This window comes from Cicer arietinum, chromosome 5 (assembly GCF_000331145.2).
Source record: "Cicer arietinum cultivar CDC Frontier isolate Library 1 chromosome 5, Cicar.CDCFrontier_v2.0, whole genome shotgun sequence".
NCBI lineage: Eukaryota > Viridiplantae > Streptophyta > Magnoliopsida > Fabales > Fabaceae > Cicer > Cicer arietinum.
The window spans coordinates 19395552-19420968 of NC_021164.2; the positions used below are offsets into that span (position 1 = coordinate 19395552).

The window sequence follows — 25417 nt, forward strand, 5'->3', positions numbered from 1 at the left end:
AAAAATGCAGAGAGACTTTCGAGGGAAGATCCGAGTTAGTCCGGGGAGAGAGGGGGAGGAGGATTAGGAGCAGAAGCAGAAGATGATTAAATATTAGAATAGAGAAAAAGAAATTGTGGAAGGAAGACAAAACAAAGTTAGGGATTAAAGATATTAAAGAAATTGTCGAAGGATGAGGAGAAACAGAAGTAGGGATTAAAGAAATTGTCGAAGGAGAAGAAGCAGAAGATATGATTAAAAAAATTAGAATGGAGAAAATGAAATTGTGGAAGGAAGAGAAAACAAAATTAGGAAATTAGAAATTGAGTAGAGCATACTCTCAAGACGTACATGTAAGCTTTTTTGTTGATGTAGCATCAAGTCTTGAGTTCAATTATGAAAGTACAGTATTAGAGTGATTGAAGTACTTGACAATAGATACATTCCAAAGGGTAAAAGTACTTGGACCATAAAATAAAAGTGGTAGGATGAGGTATCCTCTTAATGGGTATATAACATACAATTTGTTGGAATGTAAAATTATGGGTGCATATCTTATATAGTCCACCTATACGAGAATAGAGATACTTTAGAGGCAGATAGAATAAGACAAAAATTCATGTTACATGAGTCAAGATTCTGCCAAAAATATTTATGAGTCATTTCTTCTTTTCTCTAGTGCACGAAGTAAATGAAGGAAATTTATTTTGTAAATTATCATTGACTGATAAGCTTGATGTGAATGTGCATGTCACTTCAAAGATTCCAAAGTATCTTGAAGTGGATTCACCGATTAAATCGTTTGAGTCCAATATATATAGATTGGTGGGGGCAAATCGAATCTAAAGTTTAGTGTGATACACATGTTTGGAATTTATTTGTGCAACATTTATTATCATCAATTTCATCTTCTTCTTGTTCAAGATTTGCAGCATACCCTTAACAAAAAGATCTAACAAGATGTTGATAGAACAAAATCAAGGGGTCGCAAATCATCTTTTGGGAAGTCGAGTGTTGGATCATGCACCCCTCCATATGCAATAAAAAAAAAATACAAAAACTGATGACAACAATGCTAAAAGAAAAATACAAACTCTTTTCCTCCCGCATCCAAACCCTATCTTGAATATCTCTTATTTAGCAACGAAAATGCAAGAAACATTGGCTTTTCACACAAAATTCACCATTCAACTCATTTCTTGCCTCGCCTTGGTCGATCGTGACTTTATTTAGCCGAAAACGACTATTTTTCATCCCTAGGAAGGACTATTTTTGGGCTTTTATGGAAATCACATTCGTCTTTTAAAAAATGGACATCGTTTTTGGATTCCTCTTGTCGTAATCTTAAAGAAGCACAACTCATTTGTACTTTTCAAAGAAGTTGACGTTATATCATATCAATGCTCTAGCACGTCGGTGATGCCTTTTCTGATAACCTGTTTCACATCGTTTTTATTAGGTTTATGCTCCTAATATTTTTATGGTTTAAATATGTCTTTGGTACTTGCAATTATAACTTTTTTTTATTGTGGTCCTCGTAAGTTTTTATGTTTGATTAACATCCCTGCAAATATAGTTTCATTTTAAAATAGTCCTTCCATCCAATTTCTGTTGCAAAAATTGTAACACCATTAAAGCATAACAATTTTTTAACAAAAATCAAATACAATTAAATTATAACATTTTTTAACCTAAAATTAACATCAATTGTAATTCTTATATCCTAAAAAAACCTAAATTGCACCTTCTTCGATTATGTAATTTTTAATAACCTGATTCGTGTAAATCATCAGCAATGTTTGTTGACTCTGCAAATTCTTCGATGCTTTTGGATTTGTTTGTTGCGCGTTGTTGACATGTCATGGTTTCTAAAAAATTGTTTTGATCCTTATATCGTACAAAAGTGTCAAACAGAGGTAAGGAGTGAGAGACCATTTGAATTAATGAATATAATATATTGTGAGATGAACGGGAAAACCGCATTTCTAAGGGGCTCGCTACGTACTGCAGTAGCCCTTTGAGAGGTAAATTAACTAATGTGAAAATATGAGAATTGTGAGTAAAATGTTAAATAGAAATATTTATAAGGTATTGATTGATTTAATTTTTTTTAATTGTGTGGTATTTGATATTGGATATCATTGTTATATTGGATGCTAAATGAATTTTGTGTTTATGCTTGATTTGATGAGATTTTGTGATATGATAATAAAATTTGAATGCATTGTATGACATAATAATATATGATGATGGTGGTGATTGATGATTGAAATGTTTTTAAATTGTGATGAGTATGATGATGTCACCCCATAGTTGATAAAATAGTTGCGATTCTAACTTGTGCTAAAGATAGTGCTCTTAATGGCGTAGTCTTGGCCAACGAAGGGAGAAAATAGATGTTGAGAATTTTTGACGTCGAGATTATATTGGCATCATATAGGTATGGCTTGTCAAACCTAGTGGTGTTGAGGAAGTACAATTGAATGAGTCTAATCGGAAAGGTCTGCTATTGAGTCTAATGGCAAGATTGTTAAACCTTGGGGGTATTCTCGTGGGAAATTTCTAAGTGATTTGGAGGTATCCCTTCAAATGTCGGAAGCTACCATGTAACACATGTTTACCTCGATCGTCGTGTATATGTGTCTTAGGTTGAGTTGAGTGGATCTATGAGGGCAATACCAATTTGAATTGTACGTCCACTTACGTGGTGGCATAGTCTCAAGTGTCCTAACCAAATACTTCAGAGTTAGAATTGTACCAAATGATGAAGGAGTATAAAGAGTCTAAACTCACACATATCATTGCATCATTTTGTGATTGTTTTGTTGTGATTAATGGTTTCAAAAGTAATAATAGTTTTACTTAGATGATTTTATGCATATTATGATGAGATAATGATTTTACTTGAGGAATTAAGTTATAGAGAGGTAGAATAATATAGAGGAGTTATGATCTTCTTCATTTCTCATTCTATTCATTTCATCAATTACTATAATTTTGTGGGTATATTTGCACATAGTTTTAAAACAAGTGAAATAAATTAAAATATTTATTGACTTTATAGTACGTAAAAAAGTATAGTAATTTTGTGATGCGTTTCTTTTGAGAATAGCAAATTAATGTGGTTGTTCATGCATTTCTTTTAAAGTATTAGTTTGATAAATTTGTTTTTTTTTTAAAAAGTAGTTTGGTAATTTGGGCATGCCAAGCACGGTAACTCGTTGAGACTTAAGGCTACGTTTGGATATTTAAAAATAACTGGAATGGAGCGAAGAGGAAGAGAATTGAGTAGAGTAAAGCGAAGTGGAATAAAACATACACTCCATTGTTTGGGTATTTTATGATGGAATGGAATATAAAAGAGAATTTCATCTTTATAATTACTAAAATATCATTTGGTATTATAAGGTCAATGCTAACAATTGTCATGTCTTGAAGGCATTTGTTAAGGAATCAAATATATTAAAATTCAATTGAAAATCAATTGATACGTGTATTTTTCATCTCTTTGATAGTTTAACAAGCAAAACTTTCATTTATGAGTCCTTAAAAAGTGCCATGTAAGAGCTTAGAATAATTATCAGATTAAATTTTCTTTGGAACTATGCGTTCATCTTAGAAAATGGAAGAATTAATTAAACGATGTTTTGAGAATAAAAATATTAAATAGAGTTGGATTTGATGACTTTTGTTTATATTTGTGATAAAGAAATCATGAAAAGTTTTGTTTATAAATAAGGTCTGGAGAGTATATAGCCATACACAAATTATATAACCAATTTTTCTTAATATTTGTGAACAGTTTACAAAAGTCTTATAACCAAGGACAAATAAAAAACTTATTCAAATTTGAAAATAAAATTTGTAGAAATCAAATTTATAATTTAAATTGTAAAATATAAAAAAGATAATATTTATTTTTTTCATGTGAATAAATTAAACTATTAATTTGGTTCATAAAATTATAATTCTCTCAATAATTGGGAATTGAACTATAGAAATATAATAAGTACTTAATAAACTATTATTAATTAATCAATTCAATCTCGTAATATCTTTAAAATTAAAAATATGATACAAATTTTTGAAGACACACAAACCCCACTACCAAATTTGATTACAAAGGTTTTGAATTTGAGTAGTTGCTTCAAATAAAGTTGCTAATAATAATAACTCTCACACTCTAAAAAAAAAACAATTAAAAAATATTTGTGAATTGAACAAGTGTTTCTCTCCATAAACTCTAAAAATAAGTTTTTATTTTTGAAGATCTTCTTCTTCTTCTTCAATCATAAATCAAAATTAAATCTTATTTTAGATTTTTTTTCAAAATTATTTAATTTTATATACTATATGAAGTCATTATAAATTACTATTTTTTTTAATTTTTATATACTATTTTTTTCATTATAAACTATTTAATTTTTTTTCAAAATTATTTAATTTTATATACTATTTTTTTTCTTCCATTATAAATTTAAATCAAATCTTATTTTAGACTTCAGAAACATTTGACCATATCTTTTTTTATACTATGTGAAGTCAAATATATTGTTCTCATAAAATACTTTTGTTAATATCAAAATTATAAATATAAAACCAACTTGATTACAACACATATGCCACTTAAAACTGATGATGATAGAAGTAAACAATGATAAAAGGATTTGCACCACTCAATAGCACTCTTAAAGCGGTATATTTGTACTTAATCATTTTAATTCATAATATTTTTTATTTTAATTTAACACTTTTTAAGGAGTTATTTAACTAAAAACTAAAAAAAAAATATCAATATTTTATTTATTTATTTATTTATTTATTTATTTATTTATTTATAATATTACTTCATTTATATTAGTTATTAGGGAAAAATATATATTCCTCCCCTGAGATCTCATTAAATGACACTCACTATTTCTAATTTTTAAAATATACTTATTTTTCATGTACTCACTAAAAAAATTGTGCATAACTTTTTTTTTATCACACTTTCAATTCTATTTGTCATTTATCAAAAAGACATTATAATACACACTTCTATTGTACCACTAAGAACGTAATAATACCTTTTAAAATTGAAGCGAAAACTCATATTTTGTCATATAATAAATGACAGAAATAGATATAAGTATGGCCAAAAATATATTTGAGATAATTTTTTTAATGAGTATAAGGGAGTTGAGTGTTTTCTAAAACTAGAGGCGGTGTTAGTAACTTTGAAGGTATCTCAAGAGATAAATGCAATTTTCCTTAATTATTATATCACTATTTGATTTTTATCACAACTCAATCAAGTATCTTAATAATTGGTTGATATTGTCAAGCATATAGTCTATAATGAGGTTCAACACACTTAAGAAACAGGAGGCGAAGATATATTCAGATACTTTGGCCACCTCAACCATGAAGAGCCAGACAGAGTACCATAGTCACATAGTCTTTCTCATTCAAAACTCTAAATGTTTTAGTTTATTTTACTTCATGTTTTAACACCTTTTATTTTATTTTTAGTTGTTTATTTTGTTTATTTAATAATGTTATCTTGTAAATACATTTCAACATGAAATGAAATTCATCTCTGTGTGTCTCTTCGAGTTTGTCTTGTATTCGATTTTATTTATTTAATATAAATTTTTGTTGTTAAAAAAAAAAAAGCGACGATGAAATAAAGAGAACTGTTTTTCAAGTGGTCTGATTATGTGATTTGTGTGGGTTCTAATTTTATTTATTGCACTAGAATTAATTCAACCATATGTACACTTCTGACTCATTTCGAGAACAATACTTTTCTAACAAAGAGAGAATTGTAACATTTTTTCGCATGATTCCCTTAAATTTGCTTTATGTTGAATCCTTGATTTCTTTTACTTGTAATGTGTTTGAATGTGTTAAATTAAGGGACAAAGTTTAGGGCTAGAGTTTAGTTTGAAAATCAAGAGTTAAGAAGAAAAAATAGAACAAACTATTTATGAACTAGCATGTACAACAATATGATAGTGCCTAGTCAGAAGACATAAGGGTGGTATTAAGTGATCTAATCAGAAGTCTATCAAATACAAGGTTTTGTTCATCGACTATTTCCAATAGAGAATAGAGAAGTATCACCCTCTTTCTAGTCACAACCTTTCACAAATTCAAGCCAACCTTCTAATGTAGTTTATTTGTATACCCTGCACAAACACAATTAATTCATGAATTTTTTGTTTTTAGAACAACCAATATTTTTATATTATTATGAGTAATAGAGTTTAATTTTCAAGTACTAATAGTGTAAAAAAATTTACATAGTCAACAAATCGTGATCAATCATGTTAGTGATTTTATCATAAGTAGTTATATGTAGAGATGGTAAGGTCTTAAGCCCTATTTTCTCCATTTTCTTTGTTAGACAACGGTCACATAACAATATATTTTTTATTTTTTAAAATTAAATTTCATATGTGTCTAGGTCTTAAGAAATTAGTCCAAATCAGTGTTGATCCAGTCAAAATCAAATGATTTTGATTTTTATAAAAAATGATAAATTTAAGCGAGTGAAAATTGTTACTTTTAAAGTTAGGGGATAAAATAGTTGGATTGTGAACTTGAAAGGCCTAAAAAAAAGTGCATGTTAGTAAAAAATAAATCTTGGAAATATTTGTGTAAATATTTTAAAAACTAACATGATAAATGTTGATCAGATGAATGTGTAAAATAAATTACCTTCATTCAAAATAGGGAGCGGTGATTTCCTTTTCTAGAGAGAAAATAACAACTTGAAATGAAACTGTTCCTTTGATTTTGTTTAGAATGAAAACACAAACGTCACCATATTTCACATTATTGTGATGACGGAATTTATTCCAACCACCACTAAGTGTAAATTGATCATTTCTAGTGAGCTTCAAGTCAACATTCCATGTTCTGTCTTGGTCAACAAAAATTGTAGCATTTCTTCCTTCCATTCTGTGTAGATGTATTTTTGAAAAATCTCTTGGTATGACCTGTTTTGGATTATTGGTTTTCACAAAAAAAAAATTCAGTAACTAAATCAAAATTCCAATGATCAAAAGTCAAAAGTGTATATTCAAAGAGATTAAACACAAATAATAAAATTAAATAATAATATATTAATTTGCATCCACTAAAAGCATATTTAGAATATTATAAGTTTAACGAATAAATTGAACTTAAGTGATTAACAAATTTTTGTTAAGAACAAATCATTCATAAAAGTTCAAGTTTAAAATCTTGATTATTAAAGTCTCATTTCCTAGATACTAAATGGATAAAGTAGGAAATGGATAAAGTAAAAAGAGTATTATAAGGCTACCTCTATTTTCATAACATTCACATCTATATAATATAATGAATAATTATTAACGAAAGTGATCAAATAAAATAGTTTGTTACCAAGAGATCTCTCTGAATGTATGTCTTGTGGATCACAGATATAAAGAAGTCCTTCTCACAATTGAATTCATTCTTCACTTTCTCATGCAAAACTCTACTTCTCTTAAGAATATTACCGCAGCTACTTCCTGCCACTAATTGAATTGAGTAATTGACCAAAAAAATAATTAATTAGCAACACCACAAAAAAGGAAGAAAAAAAAATAGAAAAATTATAAATAAATAAATAAACATAACAAGAAGAAAGATTAAAAAAACCAACCATTGTCCATATGCTTAGAACTATAAAATCTTGCATGTGCTAGGACTTTGCTCTTCTCATGCTTACATTCCTTTCGTTCTTTTGAGATTATTTTCACCTTCTTATAAACTTTAGAAGATGATGGTGGAGATTTTGGTCTTTTACGCCGCGACGATGAAGGATCCTCAATTATTTTCAGAGAATAATTACTTTTATCAACATCTTCACATTTTTCACTTGTTTCTCTTAAAGGATATGTTATTTCTAAGCCGCATTTATCAAATACAATCACATTAAAGTGTGAATTTTCTTCGTATTTAAACACAACAAATTGTGAATCACTCAAAGATAAATAATTTGCAAATTCTTTCCAACCATTGCAAAAACAAACATCATAATCACAAGTTTTCTCCCATAAAACTTCCCATTGAGTCATATTTGGAAGCCTTAGAGTAATAGGATTTGTTATTCCTTGCCAATGCTTCCTCACAAAACTTTGTGGCACTTTCTGTCACATATATGCAATATTAATACAACAATCATATTTTATTATGATTTTATAAAAATAAAAAAAATAAAAAGAGCATTTTTGTTATGAAAGTGAGACTTAGAAAAAGAAATTTCATAACTATATGTGTGGTTTCTATGTTAAAGTTATATAAAAAAATAACAATCTATATATACTCGTCCAACTACACTTCAACAATCACAATTTCTCATCAAAAAACATATTTCAATACTAAAAATATCAATAATAAAAGAAAAATAATTTCTCATCAAAAGATTTTCATAACAAAAGACATATTTCAATACAAAAAATATCAATAATAAAGAAAACAATTTCTTAGCACTACATTCATCAAAGCTATGGATGATTAATATGTGTGCCATTTTGGTGTAACCTTAAAAGTGTGACAAAAACAATTAAGTAATTTATATGAAGTTGTAAACTATATGTTACCGCAACTACTTTATAATCCTAATGTTGCAATTCAATTTTAGAGTGTGAAAAAATCAAATAAAAAAAAAAAAGAACAAAAGTTGTTACCAGTTTTCCTTCTTGAATGCTTTTTTGAAGAATAACCTTGAAAAAGTGGACACCATGATCAAATTGTTGAGATGACATAGTTGAATCTTCTAAGGAACAAAACTTTGTAGAGTGTTTCAATGAAAAAGAGGGTATGATATTGGCGGAGCTTGACTGAAAAGCTTGGGGTGGCCGACATAAAAATATAATATATAAATTAAATATATAAATAATATTAAATAGCAAAAAATTAAGTTGTAATAAACACAAAGTGAATAACAAATAAATTAACTACATGACTTAAGATAAATATAAAATCAAACGCCTTCAAATAATTATAAACACTATTAGCATTCCCACGTGTAGAATAACTTGCTCTTTCATTTGTAATTTTTTTAAAACAATACAAGTTGCCTCATACATATTTATCAAGCTACAAATAGAAGAGAAATGTGATTCCCAACGAGTATCCCCAGCTCGTCTCAAAGTACCAATTTGATTTATACCTTTATCAGTTACAATCTCATCAACTTCTAGCAAATGTGCAATTTCCTCTAATTGAGGAGCTTGTATCTCATCATGACGCTTAGTAGAAGAACAAACAACATTAACAACAAAAGTGAGCTTCTCAAAAAATTTATGAATTGGAACAACTTCTATTGATGCACTCTTCTTCATTCTCACAAAATTATCTAAATCAATCAATTTAAGAAACATAAAACATCTTATGTGCAACAAAAAAACTAAAATACTTTATATGGACAAAAAAACTCAAACAAAAATGCAACAAAACTCAAACACCTTATATGCAACAAAAAAACTCAAACACTTTATATGGACATAAAATCAAACATGCGACAAAAAAACTCAAACACTTTATATTGACATAAAATCAAACACCTTATGTGCAACACAAAAACTCTAAAGAAAAATCAGCACTAGCGTCTAATTGAAACTCCAAATCAAAGCTTCAAACTCAACACTAACAATATAAGCTTTAAATTTCATGCTAACATAAATCAAATCTAACAAAAATCAGCAATAACAAAATAGAAATTCGAACCTTTTGAACAAAGCAGCAACGCGATCTGGAGAGTTGCGGCGAACAGAGAGCCGAGAGCGACGAACGGCCAAGGAGGCAGTCAGGCAGAGGCGGCCGCAGGCCCGCAGCGAGCAGAGGAGCGATATTCGTGATTTGGCAGAGGAGCAGAGGAGCGATCTGGCAGAGGCGGCCGCGCGTTTGTCGTGATTGATTTGTGAATCTGATTATGGAAGAGGGCGAGAGGAAGGCTGTTAAGCAAGAGGGAGAGAGGAAGGCTGGATGGAAGAGAGAAGAAGAAAGAGAAAACTGAACTTAGTTTAGGTATTGTTGTAATTGTTTAGTTTTAATAAGGACATTTTAGTCATTTTACCTATAAATTTTTTTCTAAGTGGCCGCTGACCCCTGTCCTACGAAGTTCCGCCCCTGGATATGATAAATCTATTCAAAAATTGCACACGAAGTTAATAGGTGCCTCTCACGGTTCCTAAACAATGATGACCTAAAAATGTCATTATATCTTGGTTTTGTTTTTTACAACAATTTATTTTGGTTTTATTGATCAATGGGTGGATAGAAAAAATCAATCAATAAAATAATTTATAGCTACGGCAATCAATCAGGATTCAGTTTAAATTTATTTTTTGTTGAGAAATATCCGCTTAAATCAAATCAAATATCGAACCATAATATTTCCTTTTTCTAAATATAATATATTTCTTTAATACGTTCTCTCTCTCCTACTAAGTCACAGTCATGCTTTTTTGTCAAAATAAAACTCAAATCATAGCAAATCTTTATCTCTGAAAGAGTATAATGAATATATAGGTGTACGTCAATTTTTTTTCTTTTCAATATATCATTTGCATTTGTTACATTTTCTCCAAGTTATTGGGTAAAATATGTGAATGATAATTTTATTTTATTTTAACAGATTAAAGAAAGCTATAGGCCAAATCGATCAATAATAGTCTAACTTATAAGTCAGTTAAGGGTTTTTTAAACTTCTACTAAGCTAAAAATGTCAAGTTTCACTGGAAAAAAAAAAAAGACTTTTTGTCCTACCAAGCATATATAATTAAATATAAATAATTTTTATTAATGCTATTATTAAAATATAAAGTTTTAATTTTTTGTTAAATCATAAATTTAGTAATATTTATGAAATTTTAACATAGTGTTCTATATCAATGTTTTACATATTTAAAGGTATTATTAAAAAATATAATTGAATTGTGATTTAATATAATGTTAAATATTCTAAAATATTGTGTTAAATGTCAAATTAAAATTTAAGTTCATTAACATATTAACTTCTCCATCTATTTACAAAAGCCTACATGGCAAGTTGGCAACTAGTGTAGACTTTTAGAAAATAATAATGAAATGAATAATGTTATTAACATAAAATGAGATACAAATACAATATTGCGTAAAATACAATTTAAGTCAAAGCATTGACTAACAATAAATATATTCATAAATTATCTTATAAATATATAGAGAGGGAGAGAAATAACATATATTTGGAGAACTAATATTTATCGTAAGAAACGAGAACTATTAATAATAACCATTTGATTTAATTTAAGGCGTAAGATTAAATTACTATGTGATTGTATCTCCAACCAATAACTCTTAGATACTATATGTTATAATATCTCTAATTTTTTATTTATTTTTTTCATTTTCGTAATAACTCGAATTAAAAACTCATCCACATACTTGTGCGATATGATTATTTTAGGATTTTATTTTTATATTTTTTTTACTCAAATATTTTATTTTTATTTAACCATACGTTTTTATTGTTTACCGAAATAAGAAATTTTGTTTGCTTTCGAGAGGTGAGTTGGGAACATTTGGTTAATATGTGCCACAAGAATTACGTGTCTTAGAAAATTAGTTCAAATCGAAGAGGCAAATTGAAAGAGATGAAGAGACAAATTAATTTTTATTAACACAAAACGATATTTGAAGAATAATTTTTATTTTGGTAAACAATAAAAACGTAGGTTTAATAAAAATAAAATCTTTGAGTCAAAAAAATATAAAAATAAGGAGTTTTTAATTCAAGTCATTACGAAAATGAAAATAAAATAAATTTAGAGAAATTGTAGCATATAGTATCTAATGATTATTAGGTGGACATACAATCACATAACATATTTAGTGAGTAATTTAATCTTATGTGTTCATTAAATCTAATAATTGTTATTGATAGTTCAAATTTCTCACAATAAATATTAATTATCGCCATATACGCTATATCTATATATATTTTAAATCTTATTACAAATCAGAATAATGTTAAAAATACGAGTTTAAATATACGCGTTTCGAATAAGACTATTTATAGTGAAAAGAATTTATAGGTAAAAAAAGCTTAAATATATAATTGGTCTCTACAAATATCCTATTTTTTTTTTTTAATCTTAAGACTTCCTCGAGGACCACACATGTCATAGGACTTTGTTGTGTCACATTAGCTTATCATGTTGGCATATTATATTTAAAGGAGTTGTTAATGTCTTAAAATGTTTATTATATCATTGGAGACTAAGTTTGAATCTCGAGGATGGTTAGATAGATATTAATTTGTTCACCACAAATTTCAACAACGAAATTTCTTTAACGATGAGAGAATTATAACATCTCAAATTTTATAAAAGACTATTTAATTAATTATAATACTATTTTACCGAGTTAATTTTATATTTAAAGTGTTTTAAGATATATGTTGATAACTATTATGATTAATTCTTTTTATCTGTCTGTTGGCTATAATGTGGACATACAATCACATAACATATTTAGTGAGTAATTTAATCTTATGTGTTCATTAAATCTAATAATTGTTATTGATAGTTCAAATTTCTCACAATAAATATTAATTATCGCCATATACGCTATATCTATATATATTTTAAATCTTATTACAAATCAGAATAATGTTAAAAATACGAGTTTAAATATACGCGTTTCGAATAAGACTATTTATAGTGAAAAGAATTTATAGGTAAAAAAAGCTTAAATATATAATTGGTCTCTACAAATATCCGATATTTTTTTTTTTTAATCTTAAGACTTCCTCGAGGACCACACATGTCATAGGACTTTGTTGTGTCACATTAGCTTATCATGTTGGCATATTATATTTAAAGGAGTTGTTAATGTCTTAAAATGTTTATTATATCATTGGAGACTAAGTTTGAATCTCGAGGATGGTTAGATAGATATTAATTTGTTCACCACAAATTTCAACAACGAAATTTCTTTAACGATGAGAGAATTATAACATCTCAAATTTTATAAAAGACTATTTAATTAATTAAAATACTATTTTACTGAGTTAATTTTATATTTAAAGTGTTTTAAGATATATGTTGATAACTATTATGATTAATTCTTTTTATATGTCTGTTGGCTATAATGTGGTGATTTTATAGATATTTATTTTGGTGGTTAAAATTATATTTATTTATTTATGTTAAAGAAAAATAATATTATGTTAAAATGAATATTTTGGAGAAAAAGTCTCTAGTGTCGATGAAATACATTCGATTTTTACTTTTGCATATTTATTTGGGTTATCATTGTTATTAAATTGGGCTTTTCTTTGTTAGCTACACATGCGAGTTGTTGATTGTACCCTCATTTCTGCCTAAAAACAAATTAGACTCCCCAGTATTGGACCTTATGTTTTTACTCATGCCCTTGTGTACATTTGTTATTTGCATCCCTTCATCTGCAATTAAAATTATAATACAAAAATTGATGACAACAGCGCTAAAAGAAAAACACAACCTCTCCCCCTCCCGCATTCAAACATTATCTTAAATTATCTCTCATTTAGCAACGAAAATGCACAAAACCTTGGCTTTTCACACAAAATCCACCATTGAACTTATTTTTGTTGAGACAAAATCTCAATTTAATGTTTTGATGAAAATAAACAAAAAGTTAATTAAGAATGTTAATTATGATTCTAAATGTTATGTTAATTTAACTTGTGCTTTTGAGCGTATTAATTTAAAGATGGGATTTTAACAAAGTAAAGAAATCAGCATAAAAAGGCAAGAAACTAACCTAACAAGAATGGAGAACATTCTTAACAAAATCTGTAAAACGGAGAATGTTCTCCAGTTTCAAGAATGATCATCACAACTCCAAAGTCAGTCAATCTCCACTAGTTAAAAGAAGTTTTAGCCTCTGGATTTTACATATATATCATCAGCATTTGACAAGGAACAAACTGAGATGATCAGATTCAAAGAAACTAATCGAATCACAAAGAGAAAAGATCACGAATTAGCAAAACCAAACAGATCTGAACATTCTCCAGCTTGAATGTCAAGAACGAAGAACATTCTTAACAATATTTTGATCATTCTCCAACATGTTGACATTAATCTCCAGCATGTTAACATTAATCTTCAGCATGCTAGCATCATTCTCCAACATGTTAAACATCAATCTCCAGAATGATAACATCAATCTACAGAATGTTCAGATCAGTCACCAGAATGATCATTCGTCTCCAGAATTTTCAGCATCATTCTCCAGCAAACTGTCATTATTCTCCAAGCTGTTTTGGCATAATCAAATCTCCATATCGAAGCAATATCATCAACATATATATTTGATGTATAAAGGATCATAAACACAAGAAATCTGATCAAGAACGAAGAAAAACGTCCAGTCAAATAGATTTCACAAAGTGTTCAAATGCTGAAATATTTTTATTCATATATATTGGTTTTGGTCAAAACTAACAAAGCACTATCAACAACTCTTCTGACGATTATTAAATGTCCTAAAATCCTATAAAAGGAAGGCCAATGCTCAAGAAAAAATTAGAGCTTCAAGTACTAAGCAACTCATTACTCATTTCAATCATACTTGAATTTCTCTCATTCACATACATTGAATCAATTCTGATTTTTCCCATTTGATTCCTAAAATCATTCTCGTGTATTTCTCTATCAAAGAATCATAACTCAAACAAGTGTTGAGCCTCCTCAGATTCTAACAAAACAAACTCATTATTATTGTAAAACTCAAACTATAAGAGTTTAGTATTTTTGGGTAGATTGTAAGAAATCCTACCAAGGTTGATAGATGACGTGATTGAACTCCTTTTTGGGTGGAAAGATTTTAACTTTGTAACATATCAAGATTGATCTGAGCTAGGTGCTGTAAAACCAAGAAGGTTCTTTATTTTAAACACTTAGTGGAAAATCTCACGGTTGTGAGGACTGGACGTAACCCGAGTTGGGTGAACCACTTGATGCCCAGGATGCTGCAAAAAGGAAATGTTTGTGGTGTAAGCAAAGTTGATGATAGTTTTTCTCAATATTATCAAATAGTAGTTAAAACAACACTATAACACTATAACAGTGCAAAGTTTTGGTGGCTATAGCCCTGTAGTGTACTAAAATTTGAACAAACAACTATTTTTGTGATATGTTATTGACAAGTTACAGTAGTTATAACAAGAAAATCTAAGCGAAAACTTTGTTTGATTACCAAATGGTCTACTTATTCCAATGGCTTTCTCTGCACGCTTCTTTTGGAGGATTGCGTAGACATATGCTCCCAGTTGTCATCCCAATAAAAATACCTCTGCTAAATGAAGCTCCTCTATGAGAATTTAATTTGAAATAGTTTATAGTTACATTTAGTTATGTAAATTTTGAGACACAAATTTGACAATAAAAATCGATAATAATATGGATGTTTAACACAATTCAAATATGTAGTTATTTGCGTATAGTGATTGGTTAATAAATATAACAAGGTACCACAATTCATTAACCATCTGCTGAATGCTGAATAACTAACCACAATTTTCAAGTAATATATGATGATGGTGGTGATTGATGATTGACATAAACTCATATCTCTATATTATGATGATGTCACCCCATAGTTGATAAAATAGTTGTGATTCTAACTTGTGCTAAAGATAGTGCTCTTAATGACATAGTCTTGGCCAACGAAGGGAGAAAATAGATGTTGGAAATTTTTGACGTGGAGATTATATTGGCATCATATAGGTATCGCATGACAAACCTAGTGATTTTGAGGAAGTACAATTGAATGAGTCTAATCGGAGAGGTCTGCTATTGAGTCTAATGGCAAGATTGTTAAACTTTGGGGGTATTCTCTTGGAGAATTTCTAAGTGACTTGGAGGTATCCCTTCAAATGTCGGGAGCTACCATGTAATACATGTTTACCTCGACCGTCGCGTATATGTGTCTCAGGTTGAGTTGAGGGAATCTATGAGGGCAAGACCAATTTGAATTGTACATCCACTTATGTGGTGGCATAGTATCAAGTCTCCTAACCAAATACTTCAGAGTTAGAATTGTACCAAATGATGAAGGAGTATGAAAAGTCTAAGTTCACACATATCATTGCATCATCTTATGATTGTTTTGTTGTGATTAATGTGTTTCAAAAGTGATAATAGTTTTACTTAGATGATTTTATGCATATTATGATGAGATGATGATTTTATTTGAGTGACTTCAATGTTATAATATGGAATAATGAGATAATGATTTTACTTGAGGAATTAAGTTGTAGAGAGGTAGAATAATATAGAGGAGTTATGATCTTCTTCATTTCTCATTCTATTCATTTCATCAATTACTATAATTTTGTGGGTATATTTGCACATAGTTTTAAAACAAGTGAAATAAATTAAATATTTATTGACTTTATAGTACATAAAAAAGTATAGTAATTGTGTGACGCGTTTCGTTTGAGAATAGCAAATTAATGTGGTTGTTCATGCATTTCTTTTAAAGTATTAGTTTGATAAATTTGTTTAAAAAAAAAAGTAGTTTGGTAACTTGGGCATGCCAAACACGGTAACTCGTTGAAACTTAAGGCTACGTTTGGATATTTAAAAATAAGTGGAATGGAGCGGAGAGGAAGAGAATTGAGTAGAGTAAAGCGGAGTGGAATAAAACATACACTCCATTGTTTGGATATTTTATGATGGAATGGAATATAAAAGAGAATTACATCTCGTTATTCACAAATCGGGGAGGGAACAAAAGTGAGTGTCAGTGATGGAATAGGTTGAAATGCATTCTATTATATTTCATTTAATTTCATTCTCTTTATAATAATTCAAACAATGAAACATAAACTTATTTGATTCCATCTCATACCACAAATTCAAATATAGTTCTATTGTGTTGTGTTTGGTTTCGTATTGATAGATAAATTCATGGTGAGTAGCAATGATTTTACAAAAATCAATAGTTTTTGTAAAATCACGATGATTCAGTATGATTTTATAAATCTCACACCAAAACCAAACATACACTTAAATGATACTCCTAAATCCCTAATTGTAATATCTATTTGACACATTTGTTTATTTCTTAAGATTTCTTAATATGTTTATTTATTTCATAATATAAGACTTGACATCTTTGTTTATCTACAAATATTTGACTTTTTTGAGTCTATATATATATATATAAAGACTTTTTGTAAAATTTTAGATATGTTTTGTTATTTTTTCAAAATAAAAATTCCTTTATTAGTATTATTAAATTGTCTCTCATAAGGTTGTGAATTTTACTTTCGTTGTCCATGTGAGGAGCTCTTTCATTAATTGAGTCAATAAAAAGTTGACTTATATTTCATAAGATTGTAAACTCCACTTTCGTTATCCATGTGAAGAGCTCTTTGTGGATAATCTTTAAATATATTTGTCAATACTCTTTGAGACTTGAGTACATCCGTCACCCTCACGAAGCACTAGAATCTAATTTATCTAAACTTTTTTTAAACAAAAAAAAATTATTCTATTCAATCATTTTTATAAGCAAAACTTTCTTGTTTCACACATATTAATAAATTAGTTATAATTACTAAAATATCATTTGGTATTATAAGGTTAATGCTAACAATTGTCATGTCTTTTGAAGGCATTTGTTAAGGAACCAAATATATAAAAAATTAATTAAAAATCAATTAATACTTGTATTTTTCATCTCTTTGATAGTTTAACAAGCAAAACTTTCATTTATGGTTCCTTAAAAAGTGCCATGTAAGACCTTATAATAATTATCACATTACTTTGGAACTATGCGTTCATCTTAGAAAATGGAAGAATTAATTAAACGATGTTTTGAGAATAAAAATATTAAATAGAGTTGAATTTGATGACTTTTGTTTATATTTGTGATAAAGAAATCATGAAAAGTTTTGCTTATAAATAAGGTCCAGAGAGTATATAGCCATACACAAATTATCCACATTAAATATATAATCAATTTTTCTTAATATTTGTGAACAGTTTACAAAAGTCTTATAACCAAGGACAAATAAAGAACTTATTCAATTTGAAAATAAAATTTGTAGAAATCAAATTTATAATTTAAATTGTAAAATATAAAAAAGATAATATTTATTTTTTTCATGTGATTAAATTAAACTATTAATTTGGTTCATAAAATTATAATTCTCTCAATAATTGGGAATTGAACTATAGAAATATAATAAGTACTCCATAAATTATTATTAATTAATCAATTCAATCTCGTAATATCTTTAAAATTAAAAATATGATACAAATTGTTAAAGACACACAAACCCCACTACCAAATTTGATTACAAAGGTTTTGAATTTGAGTAATTGCTTCAAATAAAGCTGCTAATAATAATAACTCTCACACTCTAAAAAAAATAATTAGAAAATATTTTTGAATTGAACAAGTGTTTCTCTCTACAAATTCTAAAAATAACTTTGATTTTTGATGATCTTCTTCTTCTTCAATCATAAATCAGAATTAAATCTTATTTTAGATTTTTTTTTGAAAATCATTTAACTATATCTTCTTTTCAACTTGATCAAAGATTTTCTTCAATTATAAATTTGAATCAAACCTTATTTTAGACTTCAGAAACATTTGACCATATCTTTTTTTATACAATGTGAAGCCAAATATATTGTTCTCATAAAACACTTGTTAATATTAAAATTATAAATATAAAACCAATTTGATTACAACAAATATGCCACTTAAAACTGATGATGATAGAAGTAAACAATGATAAAAGGATTTGCACCTATCAGCTATATATTTGCATATGCATAATTGTTACAATATTTTAAATATTATTATAAATATTATTTTTAGCAAACTACTATTTTTAACATTATTTAATTATTATTTTCTACTTTTTTTTTTCTTTTATGTGTTCAAATATTGTGTCTACACAATAATTATTCTCTACAAAATTATATATAAACTCTTCAAGTATATAAAGAAAATCTTGAGAGACACGTGAAGTTGTTCATTTTGTATTGCCAAACTAAACAATTCATTTCGAGTTGTTGTATACATAGTCATATTGTAATGTCAAACGTTGATAAAGACGACATTAACTATTGTTTGACTAAAACATAAGGAAGGAGTGTAATCTTTATCCTAAGAATTCTTTGGTATACACTCACATCCAACTAATGAATGATCAAGGCTATTCATCTCTTTTTGAATTTTTATGAATCTATGTTTGCATTTTCATTGAAATAGACTATTTTATTTAACTGTACACCTAATTAGTCTGATGTTAACCAATTCTTTACAAAAAATAGTTTCCATGATTCATTTGTAATATTGAAAATGTAAAAAAGTACATCAAATTTTAAAAAATTAATATTTCAAAAAAACTAATATAGAAAACTCTTTTATTAGTCAACAAGATATTAGTAGTATCATATTTTAATAGACTTTGCATGGATTGTATTAGTCAACAAGATTTTACTTTTCCTTTGTAATAAAGCAAAATTAGCCAATATATAGTTATACAAAAATATATTTACCTAAAACAAAAACTTCATTACTTTTTAAATTATATATTTTATATTCAATAATATATTAAATTCTACCATACCGCAGTGTGTTGCGCCCAATTTGCTCCCCCGCAGCTCTCCCTAAGCAAACACTAAACCCTTCCTATTCATCAAAACTAGTGAAGTATAATAGAATAAAAATAAACGGATTCACCAAAACTTAACAAGCACATGATAATATTGATCATGCACATGATAATATTGATCATGCACCAACTGAATACCAATACAACAACTCAACAATGGGATAAAAGGAATAGTTTGTCAAAACTCTTTTATCCCATTGTATAGAAAACCTATAAATAATGGTTTTTTTATTAACTGGTATTCTAGTTGAAGAGTGCATTCTCCCTCAAAGAGCGCATCTGCTCTTGTATATCTTATTCTTAGAGTGAGAGAGATGGAACTAATATTGGGATATCCAGAGAGAGTACATAATGAATGGAGAAGGGTCATAGAGGAGAACCAGAAAATGATGCACAAGGTATCAGATATGTGCATTCTGTATTTCACCATATTGTGTCAGTTTGATAACTCATCAACCACATGATAAATTGAATTAACCAAGTATTTGCACATTATTAATCACTCAACATTATATGAATAGTAACATACAGGTGTCAAAAAATTATTTATTTTTTCAAAAACAACAAAAAATCTTTTTTAAAAAACCACCCAATAGTTGTTACTTGTTAAAATAATCAGATATAATTCTTAAAAAATCTGATTGTTTTTCAGCAAATACACCAAAAATAATTTAAAAAAATTCAAAATTATTTTATTTTTGTATCAGAAAATTATTTTAATAAAATAAACTCAGACAAACTCTGAAATTAGGAATTGATTCCACTAAGTTACAAGCTTGTAGCCAATATGCATGTCACCAAATATTAATTCTCAAATCTTATGATAAGAGATTCTATCATTTGATTCATGTAACTCATCCTACTCAATAGGAAAAATACTTTGATTGGTGTTGTACAGGATTTTTTTTTACAAAATATACAGATGACTGCTTAACTAAAACGTTACAATGTAAATTAATATAATTTTACATACACATACAATAAAGAGAACGTACTAACGTAAAAAAAAAATGGTATTAACCTTTGCTTAGTGGATTCACATCCAAAATCTCACATTTGAGAGGGAAATGCAAGTCAGCTGCTACCCCAAACAAGCTGGAAAATGTTCCTACTGGCAGCTGCATTGATGACATTATTACTTTGTCTTTGAAGCATTTGCTCTTGTGCACGAGAATCGCCATCCTAATCAAATCAAACAATTGGAGTGGGTAAAATTAGAGGGAGGAGAAGGAGCATAAGTTAGTTAATGATAAAGAATCTAAAAACAATCTAAATGTGTCCCATAGCCTCAAACTAGGTCTCAAATACTAGTGCTATTTCCTAAGATTCTCATGTATCATACTCTCTCAGTCTCATGACAAGTGTCAATTTAGTTTATGCACACTTCATAAGAAAATGATTGATTATGTTGATTTCTATAGTAAAATATGTGCATAGCCTTAAAATTGCCATACTAATTACAGTTCTTGAAAGTAGGAGTGGCTGTGGAATCGTTAGGTAGACTATTTAACTAAACGAGGTTATTGGTGGAAAAAGTTAATAAATGATGTCTTAGTATTCTAAAATGACATAATTTGCGACAAATATTCCAAACGTGATACTTACAATGAGGTGAGTATTATTCTAAGAAAACTAATTTTTGTTGACTTGATAAACTTGGGAGAAAGGAATGAGGACTCACAAGTAGTGAATATGAACGGGCAAGAGACAGAAGTGTGGGATACAAATCCAACACAGACATGGCAATCTCTTCTGTAACCTGTGGGACCTGCATTTGTGAGTTTCAAAATAAGTCTAAATCAAAAGGCATTTAATCAATTTATAGGATGAAATAGTTCGATACCAGAATTACTCATCCAATTTATCGAGAAATTGCAGCTCTTTATGCAAAACATAGACTTAAGGACAAAAAGCATGATGTAATAACATTTGAAGCTAAATTATACTAGAAGGTTGTGTAAATGTGATGCAAATTAAAAGAATACTCAAGGTCAACTGATTCAATTCAGCTAAACAAATTAAAAGAACTACAAGAAACTAATTTCAAAATTGTTGGCACCTGCATAAGCTGGATGGCAAATACATCACTAACTGTCATTTTTTCAAGGTCTTGACATCTTCTAATAAATTCATCAAAAGGAGGACAAGTTGAAGGGCATTTGTCTTCAAAAAATCCCGACTTGTAATATTGAGCAATTGCTTGGGTAAGATGACCATACTTCTTAAGAGTATCACCTAAACCACTTGTTCTCTGTACGTCAAATCCCTCCAAAATCTCTGTTGTAAAACAGCTGCACAAGGCCCAAAAAAAAACTTAAATTTAGCATAACTTTGACTTAACCAGAAAATGTACATACATTATTTTTTTTGCAATGGCAAATGTTAGTATTTTCTTGAGGATGGAAATCGAACCCATGACCTCCTTATCACTCCACTCCCTAACTCTTCAACCCCAGCCACCAAGCCAACCTCTTATATCCCCTAGAAAATGTACGTAGATTGAATTTTGTTAAATAACAATTATGTCTTTGACAAACACAGCAACAGTTTTAAATTCAGCCAAAAGGAAGCTTAACTCAAGCAAAAATTAGTAACCCATAGTCCCATATTCATCTCACTGGTACAGAATCCTAATGCAAGAAAGTATGATAACAAAACATAAGAACTCTGTCCACTACTACACCAAATAAACAAACAAGATGTTACAAGAAATTTCATTAATAAATATTGCTCACCGCTCTAATTAAAAGCAAGAAAGAAATTATACTTTCAATTATCAAACTCCAAGAAACAAATGCACAATATACCACACAGAAGTAGCCAATCTTAAGTACCCAGAACAGTGTACAGCTGTTATATATATATATATATATATATATATGGCGAAATTTCATAGAATGAAATCCATGGAGCTGAATCTGGTCCCCCAGCCCCCTAATGAAAACCAAATTCATGAATTTAAGGAAGAAATATCCTTACGCAGTTTTTATGCTTTCAGCAGCTTCAGAAGAATTTGGATCACCTTCAACGAGATATATCAGCTTCCTCAGTCCACACCTCTACAAAGTTCAAATTAATTTAGAAATGGGGATCAGAGAAGCTACATCAGTAAAGTGTGCTTTAAAGTTTATAACTGAGCAAGAGAAATAAAAGAAAAACATTTTTATCAAAAAAAAATGTGCAAGTTCATTATAGAAAATGTGCCATATTCATAACCACCAGTGACATTGAATTTGAATTTTGGATCACAACATAATGCTCTAGTTCATGCGCAAAGTGAATGAGACTATTCAATTTTAGTTTATGCTGTTGTGTTTTTTGAGTAATGGTGATAAGATTCCTCAACATCTGATAGAACCACTGGTATTTATGACTAAGCTGAATTGAATCAATGAACAATACCTAACCAGAACCAATATGATTCTGTTAGGAATAGTAACTCTCACTTTATTGAATTGAATGAATATAGAAGATGATACAATAGATCCCTCGATCTGGTCCTGGTTCCTCAACCAGTGGTTACAACTAACTCCCAACTAACTCTCTCATTCTCACTTACTTTCCTTTTATAGAACAAACTCCTAACTGCCTAACAAACTCTTAACTGCCTAACAAACTCCTAACTGCCTAAGCCAAGCTTATTAGACATGTGTTACAATTAGGAAGGCTTCATCCAAACCTTCCTATTTCCCCTCTTATATACATTTCTAATAATATTCCTATCAATACCCCCCCCTAAAAGAATTAACTTGTCCTCAAGTTGAAAGTCTGGAAATTGGTCTTGAATATCAGCTGCCAATTCCCAACTGTTCTCATGGTTGGGTAGATCTTTCCACTTAACTAACACTTCCAAGTGACCCTGTTTATCCTCTCTACTATTCAGAATATCTTCTGGTGATACTTCAAGTTCAAATTCTTCATTCAACATAGGTGGTAGTGATTGAGGTTTCTGGTTTGGTTTGATAGCTTTTTTCAACAATGAAACATGAAATACTGGGTAAATTTTAGCATAGTCAGGTAAAGCCAACTTATAAGCAACAGGTCCCACTTTACTCACCACCTGATAAGGCCCATAGTATCTTGGTGCTAGTTTAGCATAAGGCCTATTAGCTAATGACTTAAACTTGTAAGGCTGTAATTTAAGATATACCCAATCATCCACCTCAAATTCCACCATTCGTCTATGCTGATCAGCATATTGTTTCATCTGATTCTGAGCCTTGGACAAATTAGCTTTCAATTCGTCCAAAATAACATCTCTTTGTAACAACATTTGATTGATATCCTCAATTTTAGAAGGTATAGCCCCTGCCTTTAACAAAATAGGAGGGTCCCTCCCATATAAAGCACGAAAAGGAGTCATACCAGCCGACATATTGTAGTTTGAATTAAACCAAAATTATGCCCAGTGCAGCCAATCCAACCATTTCTTAGGCTTAGGACCCACAAAACACCTGAGATACGTCTCTAAGCACCTGTTAGTAACTTCAGTCTGACCATCTGATTGTGGATGGTAAGAAGTACTCATTTTTAGTTGAGTGCCAGCCAATTTGAACAATTCTCTCCAAAATTGGCTCATGAATAAAGGATCTCTGTCTGATACAATAGTAGTAGGAAACCCATGTAATTTCACTACTTCCTTCACAAAAACAGTAGCTACTTCCATGGCTGAGTAAGGGTGGCCTAAAGCAAAGAAATGAGCTAAAGGTTTTCCCCCTTGCATTAATACAGCTCCTAGGCCTTTGCTAGATGCATCAGTCTCCACCACAAATTCTTTATTAAAATCAGGAATAGCTAACATAGGCAAATCCATCATAGCAGATTTTAATTCCTCAAAAGCAGCAGTAGCTTCTACTGTCCACACAAATGCATCTTTCTTGAGTAAATCTGTGAGTGGCTTAGCTTTCTTCCCATAGTTTTGGACAAATCTTCTGTAATATCCCGTCAGCCCTAGAAATCCTCTTAGACTCTTGATATTAGCGGGTTGAGGCCAAGACTTCATATCTTCTATTTTAGAACAATCAGCAGTCACTCCCCCAGCTGAAATGATGTGTCCTAAATATTCCAGGCTAGTTTGTCCAAATGTACACTTCTTGAAATTTGCCTTCAATCCATTCTGTTTTAGCACACTCAAAGCTGTATGCAGATGCTGTACATGTGAACTCATGTCAGCACTGTACACTAATATGTCATCAAAGAAGACCAACATGAATTTCCTCAAGTACGGCTTTAGAATTTCATTCATTAAGGCTTGGAAGGTAGAAGGGGCATTAGTTAACCCAAAAGGCATGACTAGAAACTCATAATGTCCTTCATGAGTTCTAAAAGCAGTTTTCTCCACATCTTCTGTTCTCATTCTAATTTGATGGTACCCCGATTTGAGGTCCAACTTAGAAAATATCATAGCTCCTCCCAATTCATCCAACAATTCCTCAATGATTGGAATTGGGAATTTATTAGGAATGGTGATTTTATTCAGAGCTCTGTAATCTACACAGAACCTCCATCCACCATCCTTCTTTTTCACCAGCAATATAGGACTAGAATAGGGACTTATACTCGGTCTAATCACCCCAACCTCTAACATCTCAGTTACCAATTTCTCTACCTCATTCTTTTGGTAATAAGGACATTTATAAGGCCTCACATTGGGTATCTCCGCTCCTTCCTTCAAGTGGATGGCATGGTCATGCCTTCTAGAGGGTGGTAGCCCTTGAGGATTTTGAAATACCTCCTGAAATTGCTGCAATAACTCCTCTAACTCCC

General features: G+C 29.4%; 2 protein-coding genes across 8 annotated transcripts in view; both read right to left on the bottom strand.

The window, feature by feature from the left end:
* Positions 1 to 5921: 5921 nt before the first annotated feature.
* On the bottom strand, positions 5922 to 10131 carry LOC101504675 (B3 domain-containing protein LOC_Os12g40080-like). Of its 6 annotated transcripts, XM_012719440.3 has the most exons (7): positions 9706 to 10131; positions 9149 to 9227; positions 8664 to 8824; positions 7637 to 8123; positions 7375 to 7508; positions 6685 to 6965; positions 5922 to 6152 (listed from the first exon to the last, which is right to left on the bottom strand). In XM_012719440.3, the coding sequence occupies exons 3-6, from the start codon at positions 8739 to 8741 to the stop codon at positions 6687 to 6689; spliced, it is 978 nt and encodes a 325-aa protein (XP_012574894.1). In that variant the 5' UTR covers positions 8742 to 8824; positions 9149 to 9227; positions 9706 to 10131; the 3' UTR covers positions 5922 to 6152; positions 6685 to 6686. The 6 variants fall into 6 exon arrangements, with proteins under 6 accessions (XP_012574894.1, XP_027185934.1, XP_027185933.1 ...); XM_027330133.2 differs by lacking the exon at positions 9149 to 9227 and having other exon boundaries at positions 8664 to 8816; XM_027330132.2 differs by lacking the exon at positions 9149 to 9227.
* A 10374-nt stretch (positions 10132 to 20505) lies between these two features.
* The window catches only part of LOC101505642 (crossover junction endonuclease MUS81), a 14188-nt gene continuing 9276 nt past the window's right edge, over positions 20506 to 25417 (bottom strand). For both annotated transcript variants that reach the window (XM_004513312.4, XM_073369189.1), the window contains 4 exons: positions 22631 to 22710; positions 21711 to 21942; positions 21333 to 21419; positions 20506 to 20833 (listed from right to left, as the gene is read on the bottom strand). In XM_004513312.4, coding sequence (XP_004513369.1) covers positions 20726 to 20833; positions 21333 to 21419; positions 21711 to 21942; positions 22631 to 22710 — 507 coding nt within the window. In that variant the 3' untranslated portion in view covers positions 20506 to 20725. The remainder of the gene's footprint in view (positions 20834 to 21332; positions 21420 to 21710; positions 21943 to 22630; positions 22711 to 25417) is intronic.